General features: G+C 38.9%; 1 protein-coding gene across 2 annotated transcripts in view; it reads left to right on the forward strand.

Moving 5' to 3' along the window:
* The window catches only part of LOC128692016 (transforming growth factor beta regulator 1), a 53,228-nt gene that overhangs the window by 31,159 nt on the left and 3,844 nt on the right, over positions 1-18,225 (forward strand). For both annotated transcript variants that reach the window (XM_070085129.1, XM_070085130.1), the window contains exons 9-10: positions 1,435-1,557; positions 9,188-9,317. In XM_070085129.1, the coding sequence (XP_069941230.1) occupies positions 1,435-1,557; positions 9,188-9,317 (253 nt within the window). The remainder of the gene's footprint in view (positions 1-1,434; positions 1,558-9,187; positions 9,318-18,225) is intronic.

An 18,225-nucleotide genomic window follows, 5' to 3' on the forward strand; every position in this document is an offset into this window, starting at 1 on the left:
TACACTCACTTGGCAGGACGGTAGTACCTCCCTGGGCGGTTGCTGTCTACCAACCTACTACCTAGGTTTCTAGTTCTTGTTCTTGTTGTTTATTTCCTCTTATCTCCATGGGGAAGTGGAGCAGAATTCTTCCTCCGTAATCCATGCGTGTTGAAAGAGGCAACTAAAATGCCGTGAGCAAGGGGCTAGTAACCCCTTCTCCTGTATAAATTACTAAATTTAAAAAGAGAAACTTTTTTTTTTTTTTTTTTGGCCACCCTGCCTCGGTGGGATACGGCCGGTTTGTTGAAAGAAAAGATGATGTATATACATACCCCTCTGGGTTTTCTTCTATCTTCTTACTAGTTTTTGTTCTTGCTTATTTCCGCTTATCTCCATGGGGAAACGAAAGAGAATTCTTCCTCCATAAGCCATTTGTGTCATAAGAGGTGACTAAAATGCCAGGAGCAAGGGGGTAGTAACCCCTTCTCTTGTATATATTACTAAATTTAAAAGGAGAAGCTTTTGTTTTTTCTTTTGGGCTACCCCGCCTTGGTGGGATACAGCCAGTTTGTTGAAAGAAGAATTTTTTCTTTTTCATGGAAGATAGGCAGTGTGATAAAAAAAAAATTAAATTATTCTGTTATTTTGTTGCTGCATTGTTCATATAAAACAATGAAAGGCAAAAAAACATTCAAGACTCAAATGTACAGGTAATATAAATTGAGGGAAATACTTAGCACTTGCACATGTTTATTCAGATTTTTGAAAGGTGATGCAGCAGAAAAGAATCAATAAATATTTCTTTTTTTTTTTTTTTGTATAAAGTCACCCAAATTCTTTGTCATTAATGACAATATGTGTTACTTCTTAATCCAGATAAATTTTTACTTCTGGCAAATCATTTTTTTTTGGGTAAAAACATAATGAATATAATTCTTTCTTTCAACACACCGGCCATATCCCACCGAGGCAGGGTGGCCCAAAAGGAAAAATGAAAGTTTCTCCTTTTACATTTAGTAATATATGCAGGAGAAGGGGTTACTAGCCCCTTGCTCCCGGCATTTTAGTTGCCTCTTACAACACGCATGGCTTACGGAGGAAGAATTCTGTTCCACTTCCCCATGGAGGTAAGAGGAAATAAACAAGAACAAGAACTAGAAAGAAAATAGAAGAAAACCCAAAGGGGTCTGTATATATATGCTTGTACATGTATGTGTAGTGTGACCTAAGTGTAAGTAGAAGTAGCAAGACGTACCTGAAATCTTGCATGTTCATGAGACAGAAAAAAGGACACCAGCAATCCTAGCATCATGTAAAACAATTACAGGCTTTCGTTTTACACTCACTTGGCAGGACGGTAGTAACTCCCTGGGCGGTTGCTGTCTACCAACCTACTACCTATATGAATATAATTGTAGGCTTGAAATAAGTATTTCTTATTTTTAATTATAGATTTGAAGTAGTGTGTGATGATGAGGAGGATGCAGTAGTGGTTGGGAACTCTCCAGCTGAGTGCCACAACCATATCCTACAAACCATTAACCTTGTCCTTGACATGGATCTTCTAACCATCAGGTAGAGAGCATTGCCTTATATGTGTGTTATACATTATTTCAGATTGCTTATTTGTCATCAGTAAACCTATTAGCATTTGGTAGACTTCATAGATGCCATGTTCACAGTATGTACTTTACCCACATTATTGAATTTACAGGGTAAGAGCTGTTATCCTACTTTTTGTTCAGTTCAAGACCCCTTTGAGAGTCCAAGCCATAGTTCTATGCCTTGCCCACAGAATCCAAGAATTTTCAAAAAAAAAAATTTTTTTTTTTTTCTTATAAAATGGAACAATCTCTTTCTAAGGTAATAAAAGAAAAAGTACGAAATTTGATGGAAAAGTTACAAAATTACACTCGCGAATTTTACTTCATCAGTGATATTTACTCATCGGCGATTTTGCCCACTTTGACTCCTATTTTAGGCCAGTTACATTGTTCTTTGCTATTTCGCTAGTATTACTTCTACTTTATCGATTGAGCACAAGAAACTGCCCAATCAACTATTTCAGCTACTCAGTAAAGTGATCAGAAATTGGTAATTTGGCCATTTTTACACAGAGTTCAAAATATTCCGGTTTCAAAATAGGGTCCAGAATAAACAATGCAGGCATTCCTGGCACTAAAATAATATTTCCTCTGTTACTAGTTATGTTTCCAGGCTTTACAGATGAATTCCATTTTGATTTTTATTCACATGAAGAATTTTTATTCATCACAAAAAACAGAAGATTTATTGTTATGCAATACAGTGGACCCCCGCATAACGATCACCTCCGAATGCGACCAATTATGTAAGTGTATTTATGTAAGTGCGTTTGTACGTGTATGTTTAGGGGTCTGAAATGGACTAATCTACTTCACAATATTCCTTATGGGAACAAATTCGGTCACTACTGGCACCTGAACATACTTTTGGAGTGAAAAAATATCGTTAACCGGGGGTCCACTGTATTGTAATAATTGTATAAATAATATCATTTTTTTTTTTTAACAAGTCAGCCGTCTCCCACCGATGCAGGGTGACCAAAAAAGAAAGAAAATCCCCAAAAAGAAAATACTTTCATCATCATTCAACACTTTCACCTCACTCACACATAATCACTGTTTTTGCAGAGGTGCTCAGAATACAACAGTTTAGAAGCATATACATATAAAGATACACAACATATCCCTCCAAACTGCCAATATCCCAAAACCCCTTCTTTAAAGTGCAGGCATTGTACTTCCCATTTCCATGACTCAAGTCCGGCTATATAAAAATAACTGGTTTCCCTGACTCCCTTCACTAAGTATTACCCTGCTCACACTCCAACAGATCGTCAGGTGCCAAATACCATTCGTCTCCATTCACTCCTATCGAAGACGCTCATGCACGCCTGCTGGAAGTCCAAGCCCCTCGCCCACAAAACCTCCCTTACCCCTTCCAACCTTTTTGAGGACGACCCCTGCCTCTCCTTCCTTCCCCTACAGATTTAAATGCTCTCCTTGTCATTCTACCTTGATCCATTTTCTCTAAATGACCAAACCACCTCAACAACCCCTCTTCAGCCCTCTGACTAATATTTTTATTAACTCCACACCTTCTCCTAATTTCCACACACTGAATTTTCTGCATAATATTTACACCACACATTGCCCTTAGACAGGACATCTCCACTGCCTCCAACCGCCTCCTCGCTGCTGCATTCACAACCCAAGCTTCACACCCATATAAGAGTGTTGGCACTACTGTACTTTCATACATTCCCTTCTTTGCCTCCATAGATAACGCTTTTTTGTCTCCACATATACCTCAACGCACCACTCACCTTTTTTCCCTCATCAATTCTATGATTAACTTCATGCTTCATAAATCCATCCACCAACACGTCAACTCCCAAGTATCTGAAAACATTCACTTCTTCCATACTCCTCCTCCCCAATTTCATATCCAATTTTTCTTTATCTAAATCATTTGATACCCTCATCACCTTACTCTTTTCTATGTTCACTTTCAACTTTCTACCTTTACACACACTCCCAAACTCATCCACTAACCTTTGCAATTTTTCTTTAGAATCTCCCGTAAGCACAGTATCATCAGCAAAAAGCAACTGTGTCAATTCCCATTTTGTATTTGATTCCCTATAATTTAATTCCACCCCTCTCCCAAGTACCCTAGCATTTACTTCTTTTACAACCCCATCTATAAATATATTAAACAACCATGGTAACATTACACATCCCTGTCTAAGACCTACTTTTACCAGGAAGTAGTCTCCCTCTCTTCTACACACCCTAACCTGAGCCTCACTATCCTCATAAAAACTCTTTACAGCATTTAGTAACTTACCACCTATTCCATATACTTGCAGCATCTGCCACACTGCTCCCCTATCCACTCTATCATATGCCTTTTCTAAATCCATAAATGCAATGAAAACTTCTCTACCTTTATCTAAATACTGTTCACATATATGCTTCAATGTAAACACTTGATCTACACATCCCCTACCCACTCTGAAACCTCCTTGCTCATCTGCAATCCTACATTCTGTCTTACCTCTAATTCTTTCAATTATAACCCTACCGTACACTTTTCCTGGTATACTCAGTAAACTTATTCCTCTAATTTTTGCAATCTCTTTTGTCCCCCTTCCCTTTATATAAAGGGACTATACACGCTCTCTGCCAATCCCTAGGTACCCTCCCCTCTTTCATACATTTATTAAACAAAAATACACTTACCATCCGACTTACGACCTGCTCGACTTACGACCGTGTTTTTTATGCCAAATTTCTGGGAAATAAACAACTATTTGTGTTGTACACAGTGTTTATCCTAAACCTTACAGTATAAAATACAGTACTAACAACATAAAAAGTAAAGTAAAACATGAAATACCAAAATAAAACAATAAAATAAAGTCATTACAAAAATGTTTTGTTGATACACGGTAGTAAAGTTCGACTTACGACCATTTCGACTTACGACCGATTTCTCGGAACTGAACTCGGTTGTAAGTTGGATGGTAGGTGTACCAACCACTCCAACACTATATCCCCCCTGCTTTTAACATTTCTGTCATGATCCCGTCAGTTCCAGCTGTTTTACTCCCTTTCATTCTACGTTATGCTTCGTGCACCTCCCCCACACTCACATCCTGCTCTTCTTCACTCCTGAAAGATGGTATACGTACCTCACTGGCCAGTGCATGAAATTAGCGCTTCCCTTTCTTCGTCGACATTTAAAAGTTCCTCAAAATATTCTCGCCATCTACCCAAAACCTCCATCTCCCCATCTACTAACTCCCCTACTCCGTTTTTAACTGACAAATCCATTCGTTCTCTAGGCTTTCTTAACTTGTTTAACTCACTCCAAAATTTTTTCTTATTTTCATTAAAATTTCTTGACAGTGCCTCTCCCACTCTATCATCTGCTCTCGTTTTGCACTCTCTCACCTTTCTTTTACTCTCCATATACTCTACTCTTCTTATATCGCTTCTGCTTTGTTTACTCTTGAACATCGGCAAAAATTGAACATTTCCACTACTTTGAGCTCAATTTCAAGCTATTTTCATTTCTATTTCTGTAATATACCTTCCATTCTATCAAGTGAGACCAAGAAACTGCCAGTACAACCATAAAAACAATATAAAAATACACCGCAAAGTCGCTGTTTTAATCCCAAAACACTTGCAGTTTTTTCTCACTATGCACTGCTTACTGCAGGATTTGTTTTATATGGTGCACATTTACCATATAGATCCATTCGCTCATATCTAGGCTCAGATTTACCGCTCACAGCTTATCTGGGTGAGCTGAACTCTTGGCGTAGAACTACAGCTTGGACCCTATGAACAAGGCATAGAACTACTGCTTGGGCCCACAAAGGGTTGAATAAAGCTGGTAGAAAATGGTGTTTGTACTTTGAAGGAGTGGTGAGGATGTTGCAGTTCAGAAGGTAATTTGAATTGTGGCTGCACACTTCTGGTGCTGTACGATCCTTCGGGTTTACCTCTTGATAATATTACTTGAAATGACCTCGTACCCAGCTAATACCCGGGTACAAGTTTCCCTTGCTTTATGCAGTTTCCCTCATTGTGAATTTGCTTTTATGTGGTGATCCCATTACTAAAAACTGGTAATTTACTATATTCTGTATTATTATTATTATTATCTTTCTTTTGACAAACCGGCCGTATCCCACCAAAGCAAGGTGACCCAAAAATAAAACAAAAGTTTCTCTTTTTAACTTTAGTAATGTATACAGGAGAAGAGGTTACTAGCCCATTCTTTATAAATATCACTCTAAGCTGGTTTATATTGACATTTATAGGAAAGAATAACAGAAAAAGCAGAGTTAGGAATGGAAAATCCAATTAGCATATTCTGAATGAAGTTCTATGGTTGGTTTTTAGCTTGTTTTGCATTAAGTCAATAGAAAATGGGGACATGCCTTAGTTGGCATGGTTGTGTAATCAGGATTAGGGGTGGAGAGAAGAAAGAGAAGTAGGAAGATATTAACAGGCTGAACCCAGACAAAAATCGGCTGGTTGGTTGGTGAGGGAGCGTGGAGAGAGAGAGAGAGAGATAGGGATATATGATATTGATAGACATATGATATAGGAGGGGTTCGGGATATTGGCAGTTTGGAGGGATATGTTGCGTATCTTTATACGTACAGTGGAACCTCAAATATCGAACTTTCTTCGGTCCAGAAGGCTGTTCGAGTGCCTTTACCGAATGAATTTATTCCCATCAGGAATAATGTAAATTAGATTAGTCCATTTCAGGCCCTCAAAAATACACTTATAAAAGCACTTACAAAAATACACTTACATAATTGGTTGTGTTGGGAGCAGTTCGATTTTTGAGGTTCCACTGTATATGCTTCTGAGCTGTTGTATTCTGGGCACCTCTGCAAAAAACAGTGAGTGAGGTGAAAGTGTTGAATGATGATGAAAGTATTTTCTTTTTGGGGATTTTCTTTCTTTTTGGGTCACCCTGCCTTGGTGGGAGATGGCCGACTTGTTGAAAAAAAAAAAAGAGAGAGAGATATAGATAGATATAGAGATCTTCTTTCAACAAACCGGTCGTATCCCACCGAGGCAGGGTGGCCCAAAAAGAAAAACAAAAGTTTATCTTTTTAAATTTAGTAATTTATACGGGAGAAGGGGTTACTAGCCCCTTGCTCCCGGCATTTTAGTCGCCTCTTGCAACACGCATGGCTTATGGAGGAAGAATTCTGTTCCACTTCCCCATGGAGATAAGAGGAAATAAACAAGAACAAGAACTAGAAAGAAAATAGAAGAAAACCCAGAGGGGTATGTATATATATGCTTGTACATGTATGTGTAGTGTGACCTAAGTGTAAGTAGAAGTAGCAAAACATACCTGAAATCTTGCATGTTTATGAGACCGACAAAAGACACCAGCAAACCTACCATCATGTAAAACAAATACAGGCTTTCGTTTTACACTCACTTGGCAGGATGGTAGTACCTCCCTGGGCGGTTGCTGTCTACCAACCTACTACCTAGAAGATATAGATAGATATAGAGATAGATACAGAGATAGAGAGATAGAGATAGATATAGATAGAAAGATAGAGATTGATTCTGATAGAATTTTGGATTTTTTTTTTTTTTCACCATCTCTTTCCTTTCTGCCCCCTCCTGCTGCTTAGGGCCTTTGTGGTATACCACTCCTTCCCTCCCTCCCATTCTCCCTAGTTCCACTCACCACCACCCTTTCCCTTCCTCATCCTACCCATCTTCACTCCTTTCCACCCTCCCTCCGTAATCCCACCCACCACCAACCCTTCCCTCCCTCCTGCCATCAAAGCTAATGGCAGGAAGAAGCAAATATTTGTATCATAATTATTTTGCTGGATGATACCGATGTCCTCATTACTAATACGTATCTCAGAGTTATTTTCTTTTAAGTTTTAGCAAGATAAGAGCATAAAAATATGAATGTTACAGTGAGCCTGCTGACCTATGCCTAGCCATTTCCACTCATATATACTTAGTGCTAACCAAGTTTCCATCATGTTTCCCAACATCACCATGACATTCAGTATGTTTACCTAATTTATGTATAGCAAATGTTACAAGCATGGATAGCTGTTGAACTAATGTTCAAAGACTTGTAATATATTTGTGAATAAATACGTATAGATATGAGGATTTTTACTTTAAGCAGTTGGTTCTCACATAAGATTGTAAAGGCTCTATTAACCCTTTGAGGGTCGACAGGCCCTATCTGAGACTCGTTCTCATGGTCGGCCAAATTTAAAAAAAAAAATAATTTTTTCTTATGAAAAGATAGAGAATCTTTGCCCAATCATAATGACACCAAAAATATGAAATTTGATGGAAAACTTACGGAATTATGCTCTCGCGAAGTTAGCGGTCTCGGCGATGTTTACGGATCGGCTATTTTGCCCACTTTGAGCCCCATTTTCGGCCAGTTCCACTGTACTAGTCGACAAAAAACATGAATATTTCACTAGAACTCCATTTTTTCTATTGAATGAGTGCAAGAAACCATCCATTTACCAATTTCAACTATCCAGTACAGTGGTCAGAATTTAGCAATTTTGCCAATTGCACACAAATTTCAAAAGATGCCAATTTCCAAATAGGGTCCAGAACAAACAAGAAATACATTCCTGGCACTAAAATGACATTTCCTCTGTTCATTAGTCACGTCTCAAGGCCCCTCTTACATTCTTTTGCTTTCCACTTTGAATTTTTATTCTCACAAAAAATAGAAGATTTACTGTTATGCAGACTACTGCATTAGTGTAAAAAATGGTATGAATCATATTGGCACACTTGCAAAAGAATATTAGACTCACCAGTTGACGTGTATTGGATGCTTGGCATGATTTGTTTACTTTTGAACTTTGGTAAAAATTGAACATTTCTGCTACTTTGAGCTCAATTTCAAGGTACTTTTCATTGTAAAACCAGTCAAAATCATCTCAATTTCTATGATATGCCTTCCATTCTATAAAATGAGACCAAGAAAACTAGAATACAACAATAAATACCTACGAAAATACAGTGCAAAGTCGGTTTTATTCCAAAAAAATGGTCAAAGTTTTTTTTTTCTCATTATGCACTGTGTGCTGCAGGATTTTTTTTATACCATGCACACTGACCACATAGACCCATTCTTTCATATGGAGGCTACCAGCTTTCTCCCACTAGATTTGAGGGCGCTAGAATTTAGGCATACTAGTACATCAAAAACCCTAGGTCGTAAGCCGTACTAGTACGTCCAAAACCCTCAAAGGGTTAAAAACTGCTCCATAATATTAGGATTTTCTGGTATTGACTCTAAACATTTATTGAGGTAGACCTGTCTATGGCATTTGTTGTCAAGTAATGGCTATGAAATATTATATAAGTGTCCATGAATTGTGACCAGGTCATGAAACTTTTTCAGCTCTGTTTTGTTTGCAAGAATAAACAAAATGACAAATAAAAAAGCATTAGTTGTCATAATCAGTAAGACAGCTCATGGTTCCTCTTTTGGATGTAATTGAGAATATATTTTTAAACTTCTTGAAGATTGGTATATCTGTTCATCTCATTTAGGATTAAGATTGCTTTACATAGATGACTTGCATCTCACAAATATTCAAATATTACAGAACAGATGGGATTGACAGTGAAGTGAGGGGCTGCCGCTTTTTTGGATTAACTCACCCTAGTGTACAAAATGTTCTGCAGGCATGCCCAGGAGCAAGAAAGTGTGCGCGGTACAAGTGGGTGAAATTTGAGGTAATTACCATATTTTTTATATCAAAGTTCATAACTGACTTGGTGTATGAGAAATGTTTTGCATGAATTATGTTCCTTGTATCAACTTTTCCTTGCATTACATATTTTGTTTTTGTGAAGGGAGCAGATTTTAGGATTTTAATTTCTATGCCTAAAGTGCCCATTCATTTTAGAAGGTAAAACGAGGTTTCACATATAAACTAATAGCAGTAATTAAACACGTACTTGGGAGGATTTTTTTTTTTTTTACACCTTTGTTGCTTTCTGCATTCCAATGCCAGACTTTCAAGGTATGATTCCCAAATAACACTTAGCATTCATTGAAATACAGATATTCATAAATTCCCTTCTTTGCCTCCATAGATAACGTTTTTTGACTCCACATATACCTCAACGCACCACTCACCTTTTTTCCCTCATCAATTCTGTTCATGTAGAGAGCCTAGGAAATAAACAAGATTAATGAAAGTTCAATAAATTTAACTTCAGTTAGAGAATTAACCAAGAGAATATAATTTTATTATTTCAACACACTGGCTGTATCCCACCGAGGCAGGGTGGCCCAAAAGGAAAAACGAAAGTTTCTCCTTTTACATTTAGTAATATATACAGGAGAAGAGGTTACTAGCCCCTTGCTCCCAGCATTTTAGTCGCTTCTTACACACACACGGCTTACGGAGGAATAATTCTGTTCCACTTCCCCATGGAGATAAGAGGAAATAAGCAAGAATAAGAACTAGAAAGAAAATAAAAGAAAACCCAGAGGGGTGTGTATATATGTGCTTGTACATGTATGTGTAGTGTGACCTAAGTAAGTAGAAGTAGCAAGACATACCTGAAATCTTGCATGCTCATGAGACAGAAAAAAAGGACACCAGCAATCCTACCATCATGTAAAACAATTACAGGCTTTCGTTTTACACTCACTTGGCAGGACAGTAGTACCTTCCTGGGCTGTTGCTGTCTACCAATCTACTACCTAGTTGAGGGCAATATATGGTTTAAATATTATGCAAACAATTTGGAGCATGGAGATTAGGTGTGAGGGATTACCAAAGGAATATCTTTTCTATTTTGATTGCCAAAGGAATACCTTTGGTAATCCCTCATACCTTCTGAGGAAAAAGGAGAGATTGTTCAACTGGTGTGGACATTTAGAGGCTGGAGAAAAACAGGATAGTTTCATTTATCCTTGGGTGAATGGAGCCAAGTAAACTGTCTGACAACCTGGAAAAATATAGTGAATAATATAGAAGCCAGGAAAGGCTAACAGAAAATTTAATTTCCTATTAAGGTTTCATATTAACTACTCACAGCTTACAACCAAACTAGCAAATCATTCTTCATTTTATTTATTTTTGCAAAACAATAAAATTTTCCAAAAATTAGCAGCCTAGTTCACATTTACAGTTAATATTTAATATTATAGGTAGTAGGATGGTAGACAGCAGCTGCCCAGGAAGGTACTACCGTCCTGCCAAGTGAGTGTAAAACGAAAGCCTGTAATTGTTTTACATGATGGTAGGATTGCTGGTGTCCTTTTTTCTGTCTCATGAACATGCAAGATTTCAGGTATGTCTTGCTACTTCTACTTACACTTATGTCATACTACACATACATGTACAAGCACATACATACACACCCCTCTGGGTTTTCTTCTATTTTCTTTCTAGTTCTTATTCTTGTTTATTTCCTCTTATCTCCATGGGGAAGTGGAACAGTATTCTTCCTCTGTAAGCCATGCGTGTTGTAAGAAGCGACTAAAATGCCGGGAGCAAGGGGCTAGTAACCTCTTCTCCTGTATATATTACTAAATGTAAAAGGAGAAACTTTTGTTTTTCCTTTTGGTCCACCCCGCCTCGGTGGGATACGGCCGGTGTGTTGAAAGAAGAAAGAAAAGTGCTAAATCTTTGTCATAAAGCACTGCAGGGAGGGATGTGTGAAAGTTAAAAGTGAGCGAGAGGTAGGGGGTCTTTCAAGTTAGGGGTAGTGGGAGTGGGGAGTTAGTGTAAGTAAAACTGAAATCACAGCTTGTGTAATAGGTTAGTTTAGTTAAAAATTCGGAGTGACTGTGTCAGTGGTGGAACTTTAAGCAAGGAGGTCAGTGAGTGAGTGTGTTGGGGCAGTTTAAATGTCAGAAAGTGAATTGTGTGTACACTTGATAATCAGGGCACTCCATCAAGATAAGTCAGACATTAAGACACATGTGCAACATCTGGGTATCTATATTGTAGACTTTTCGCCATCCAGTGGCTTTATCAATACAAATTCCAGGACATAACTTGAAGACAGTAGAACTATGTACCAAAGATGAGGTAATCAGTCCCTCAACCTTGGAGTAGGTGCGAAGAGCACCGTAGTCATAGAGATTCTGAAGCAGAAGCAAGGAGCCTGATGCTTATATACTAACGTCAGGTGGAAATGGGACGGGTAGCAGACGAGGGCATAGTCACTGGTAGGCGGGATTCCCCAGTGGAAGTAGGTCCTACCCAAAGAGATGGGTTAGTTGTAGTAGTAGTTGTCGTAGTCGTGAAGGTTATGTAGATGTCCTCAGAATCAAGACTCCATGATGTTGCAGTGTCTGACAAGTTGTATAAGAATGGTATACAATACCGACAAGATGAAATTAAGACACATGTGCAGCATTTGGGTATCTATATAGATACCCTATACCCTATGTATCTATATAGATACACCTACTCCAAGGTTTAGGGACTGATTACCTCATCTTCTGTACATAGTTCTACTGTCTTCAAGTTATGTCCTGGAATTTGTATTGATAAAGTCACTGGATGGCGAAATGTCTACAATATAGAAACCCAGATGTTGCACATGTGTCTTAATTTCATCTTGTCGGTATTGTATACCATTCTTATACAGTAAGTCAGACAGACATTGTGACCTGAGAATCCTCACAGAGAGGTGCCAGTTGCTTCTCCATGTGGTATCTGTGAGAGAGTCATATATGTCCAATACTTGGTCTTCCAAGCCCAGCAATGATGGGAAGACAACCAAAATCCAAAACGTGCTTTGATGGAAAACAATTTGTTGTGGTCTAATGCCGACCAACATTGTTACCAGCAGTAGCAGAGATGGTGAGAGAGCATTGAACGATAGTCCAAGTAAGTGGAAGGACAAAGAATTATCAGACATTCCCTGAAAAATGGTCTTGGCCACCCTTAACTCACACCAGTTCATGGAAAAGGTGAATACAGATGTATACAAGGTCTGTATGAAAGATGTTGCACTGCAGAAGCCTGCAGGTAGCTTAATTATTGAAAAATAAGGTATAAGAACATTCAGAAGAACTGATTAAATATGAATGTACAGTGGACCCCCGCCTTACGATGGCATCGCGTTACGTTAAATCCGCCATACGATACATTTGAACGCAAAATATTTGCCTTGCCTCACGCTAAGAAACTCGCCTCATGAGATTCGTCCGGGACACATCCCAAGTGTGGCCTCAGCGTCAGTGTTTACAAGCCAGCCAGTGCGGTCGCATCCACGCATATATTCGGTACATTTCACCTTATCCCAGTGTTTTTTGTAACTGCAAAATAAGTCACCATGGGCCCCAAGAAAGCTTCTAGTGCCAACCCTGTGGTAAAAAGGGTGAGAATTAGTATGGAAATTAAGAAAGATTTTGAAGGGTTTGGGTCTAACCCTGAGAAGATTAAGGAAATGTGTGCAAAGTGGGTTGAACTGCAAACCTTTATGGATGAAAAGCACCCTAACACAGCTATTGCAAGCCGTGCTGGTGACTATTACAATGACAGTGTTGTGGCCCATTTTAGGCAAATCTTAAAGGAACGGGAGGTACAGAGCTCTATGGACAGATTTGTTGTGCGACAGAGGTCCAGTGACTCTCAAGCTGGTCCTAGTGGCATTAAAAGAAGGGAAGTAACCCCAGAAAAAGACTTGATACCTCAAGTCCTAATGGAAGGGGATTTCCCTTCTAAACAATAACAACTTCCACACTCTCCCCTCCTCCCATCCCATCAGTCATCACAAGATCTTCAATAAAGGTAGGTGTCATGTATTCTATTCTTAGTAGAGTATTAATTGTGCATGTCTTCTTAAGTTTGTGTGTATTAAAATTAATATTTCATGTGGTAAATTTTTTTTTTTTCAGACTTTTGGGTGTCTTGCACTAATTAATTTGATTTCCATTATTTCTTATGGGGAAAATTAATTCGCCTTACGATAATTTTGGCTCATGATGAGCTCTCAGGAACGGATTAATATCGTAAGGCAGGGGTCCACTGTACTTCTTTCTTTCTTTCAACACATCAGCCGTACCCCACCGAGGCGAGGTGGCCCAAAAGGAAAAACAAAAGTTTCTCCTTTCAAATTTAGTAATATATACAGGAGAAGGGGTTACTAGCCCCTTGCTCCCGGAATTTTAGTCACCTCTTACAACACGCATGGCTTACGGAGGAAGAATTCTGTTCCACTTCCCCATGGAGATAAGAGGAAATAAACAAAAACAAGAACTAGAAAGAAAATAGAAGAAAACCCAGAGGGGTATGTATATGTACGCTTGTACATGTATGTGTAGTGTGACCTAAGTGTAAGTAGAAGTAGCAAGACATACCTGAAATCTTACATGTTCATGAGACAGAAAAAAGGACACCAGCAATCCTACCATCATGTAAAACAATTACAGGCTTTCGTTTTACACTCGGCAGGACGGTAGTACCTCCCTGGGCGGTTGCTGTCTACCAACCTACTACCTAGGTCCACTGTACTTGTATTACAAAAAATGAAAGGTAATCTACACCAGGAGATTACAGAGTAAAAATTAAAAAAAAATTGTACCAGATAGAAGAAGTAAAAGGAATAAAAAGCTGTTTAGGAAATTGCATTAAAGCCTAACTGAAAAAAAGTCCTTTAGAATTGGTTTACCAATAACAAAAAAAGAATTTAAAAAATTTTTGAAAGACCAGTATGAACTGATGTCCTAGTCCCCTGAATGACAGGAAGGTGGAAGCCCCATATAGTTTTTTCATTATCTCTGCCCAACTTACAAATCATATCTGACATAAGCACAAATTCTCCTGAATATTAATACTAATACAATGATAACTAAGTGCTAAACTCGGAAGGGTCATACAGCACTGTCCAGAATTCTTAGAAAAAAACACACTAGGGCCTGATCATGGAATTTTTTTTTAAAAGCAAAGTAAAAAAATATTGTAAGCACTCACTCTTCTTTTTAAGAAAGAACTAACATTTAGATGAAGTCACAGAGCTCTTAAGAGTGCATTATTATTATCATGGGAGAGTGCTAAACCCATAGAGATCATACAGCGCCTGTAGGTGGTGGGGGAGGGATGGAAGGCATTCAGGCTCAGTTCAGGGGACTGGAGCACAGATCCAGTTCCCTAGATCAAGAGCCCCTCATCAACATCAAGGGGCCTCTTAAGAGTGCAGAAATTGTTTTTCTGCACAAAGGTAGTAGTAGAGCTCTGACAAATAATTACAGATCAACGTGGATTTAGAGCAGATCATTCCTGTTGCAACTGTTAGACCATCATTACAAAATTATTTAATAAGCTTTGAAAGAAAACTAAATCACAAAAAATGGTCTGCAAGAACTTTGCTAAGGCATTTGATAAATACAATCATGGAGTGATAGCCCATAAAATAACATCAGTAGATATATTGGGAAAAGTGGGAAAATTAATATTAAATTTTCAAACTAAGAGAATACAGAGTACAGTGGACCCTTAGTTATCGGTTGTTCTGGATATCCGCCAACTCGGTTATCACCTGGTTTTTTGGCTGAAATTTTATTCCGGTTATCGGCTGTTATTTCGTTTATCTGCCATATTGGGCGCGTCCACCTGCCCACCACCGCTCACACGTTTGTGAGTCAGTCTGGCTGTGTCTCTGGGCAATAAGGAAGCTTCTGCTCATTCATCCAAACATTTCGCTATAATCTATTGTTTTTTGTGGTTATTGATTGAGTGCAGCTGCGAAATAAGCAACCATGGGCCCAAAGAAAGTTCCTAGCAAAGTTCCTTTGGTAAAGAAAGTGAGAAACATGATGGAATTTAAGAAAGAAGTTATTGAAAAATATGAGAGTGGTGTGCAGGTGCTGGAGCTTGCCAGGATGTTTTGGAAATCCAAATCAACAATCACTTCCATCCTGGCAAAGAAAGTAGAAATCAAGGAAGCTAATGTTGCAAAAGGGGTAAATGTGCTAACAAAACAAAGATATGGAAGATATGGAGAAGTTATTGTTCTTATGGATCACCAAAAAACAATTAGCGAGAGATAGTGTTGTGGAGTCGATCATTTGTGAAAAGGCTAGGCAGTTGTATGCGGATCTCATTAAGAAAATGCCTGGAATGAGGACTGCTGTTACTGAATTTAGGGCCAGCAAAGGCTGGTTCGAGAGATTTAAGAAGCGTAGTGGCATACACAGTGTTGTAAGGCATGGCGAGGCTATTGGGCCGTGCGGACGTGCTGCGCAGTAGCTCCTGATTGAGTTGGCATTTGCGCAGTGTTGACGTGTACTTGGCTCTGTGAAGACCTGTTTGCGCGCTCTCTAGAATTGAAGCAAGATGCCCTCCATCGAGCAACTTTACCAACAGCTTAAGGAAGAATTGAGGTTGGCGAATTTGGAAATTCGGCGATTGACCGAGGAGAACAAGAAGATTCGTAGTAGTCCTCCTGTTTTGAGTCCTCAGGTCAAGAAGGGAAACTGGTCAGTGGCTGGACAGCAGGGAAAGAAGTTGACGATCAAGAAGACGAATGGAAAGGTAGAAACGATGAAGAAGAAAGAGACTGCCGTGGAAACTGTTGTGGAAACATCCAATACATTCTCAGTGCTACCCGACGAATGTGAGTTGACTACTGGGAACGACACGACGAAGGACATTAAGGAAGGTAAGAATATTGTTGTTGTTGGGGATAGCCAAGTTAGGTATATGGATAGGGCGTTCTGCTTGAAGGACAGGAGTAGGAGACAGAGAGTTTGCTTTCCTGGGGCTGGGATGGAGGATATTGTTAGCCGTCTGGATGACATCATGAGAGGTAATGGGAGCAATCCTATTATCTGTCTCAGTGCTGGAGGCAACGATGTTGGCAGACGTAGGAGTGAGGACCTGATTAGCAGGTATAGGTCAGCAATAGAAATAATTAGAAGTAAGGGTGGGAACCCTCTCATATGTGGTATTTTGCCAAGGAGGGGAGTTGGAAGTGAATGGTTGTCCAGGGCAATTGGTGTCAATTGCTGGCTGGACAAATACTGTAAGGAAAATGCGGTAACATTCATTGACAACTGGGACCTCTTCTATGGCAGAAATGACATGTATGCTAGGGATGGGGTTCACTTATCTAGGTGTGGGGTGGGAGCACTGGCAACTGCAGTGGAGGGAGCAGTTAGGACTTTAAACTAGGAATAGTTAGTGGTATGGGTTTTGGCAGGAAAACAGTGAAGTCCCAGTGTAGTAATATTACGAGTTCTAGGGGAACTAGTAATAATAAGAACGAGATAGATATTGAAAAGCCAGGGACCTTGGGTGATAAAGACGGTAATAGGTTTAGTAGAAAAATAGAAATGAGCAGGAAGGGTAAAGAGAAAGGAGAGTCTTTCAATGTTTATTATGCTAATTGCCGTAGTGCTAGGAATAAGATGGACGAGTTGAGATTAGTTGCTAGTGTAGGTAACATTGATGTATTTGCCTTAACTGAGACGTGGTTTAATTCAAAAAGTCGGGACATGCCTGCGGAATGTCATATTCAGGGTTTTAAATTGTTCCAAGAAGATAGAAGTATTGGGAGGGGGGGTGGGGTGGCATTGTACGTCCGAGATCGCTTGAACTGTTGCATAAAAACGGGTATTAAGTCTGAAGTAACACATACAGAGTCTGTTTGGATAGAATTTTCAGAGGGGCATGAAAAACTGATTTTAGGAGTGATATACCGTCCCCCTAACTTAGATAGGGACCAAGGGAAACTACTATGGGAGGAAATTGTTAAGGCCACAAGGCACGATAATGTAGTAATTCTAGGAGACTTTAACTTTAGTCATGTTGATTGGAATTTCTTGACTGGGAATTTAGAATCGTACGACTTCTTAGAAGTATTTCAGGATTGTTTTTTGAAGCAGTTTGTGACAGAACCTACAAGGGGAAATAACCTGCTTGACTTAGTTATGGCAAACAATGAATCCCTTGTTAATAATTTAGAAATTTCAGAGGAACTGGGTGCTAGCGACCACAAATCAATTACATTTAGCATTGAATGGAAGTACGATAGTAGCGATAACTCAGTAACAGTCCCAGATTTTCGCTTAGCAGATTACGATGGGCTTAAAGAACACTTATCATCTGTTGACTGGGGTAACGAAGAGAGCTATCAATATGACAGTTTTCTGAACACTATACATGCTGCTCAAAGAGCGTTTATCCCATATAAAGAAATTAGATCAAATAGAAATGACCCAAAATGGATGAATAATAGGCTCAAATATCTACTAGGGCATAAGAAAGGAATTTATAGGCGTATCAAAAGAGGTGAGGGTCATCTTATGAATCAGGATATTGACATTAAGAGGGACATTAAAAAGGGGATAAGAAAAGCTAAAAGGGACTATGAAATTAAAGTTGCTAGGGATTCTAAAACTAACCCAAAAAGTTTTTTCCAGGTCTATAGAACAAAAGTTAGAGATAAGATAGGTCCCCTTAAAAATAACTATGGGCACCTTACTGACAATGAGAATGAAATGTGCTTGATTTTAAATAATTATTTTCTCTCAGTTTTTACACAGGAAGACACTAACAATATTCCAGTAATTAATTTTTACAGTGGGCTAGAAGAAGATAAATTATGTAACATCACAGTCACTAGTGAGATGGTTGTGAGGCAGATAGACAGACTGAAGCAAAATAAGTCG

This window comes from Cherax quadricarinatus, chromosome 15 (genome assembly GCF_038502225.1).
Source record: "Cherax quadricarinatus isolate ZL_2023a chromosome 15, ASM3850222v1, whole genome shotgun sequence".
In the NCBI taxonomy this organism is placed as follows: Eukaryota; Metazoa; Arthropoda; class Malacostraca; order Decapoda; family Parastacidae; genus Cherax; species Cherax quadricarinatus.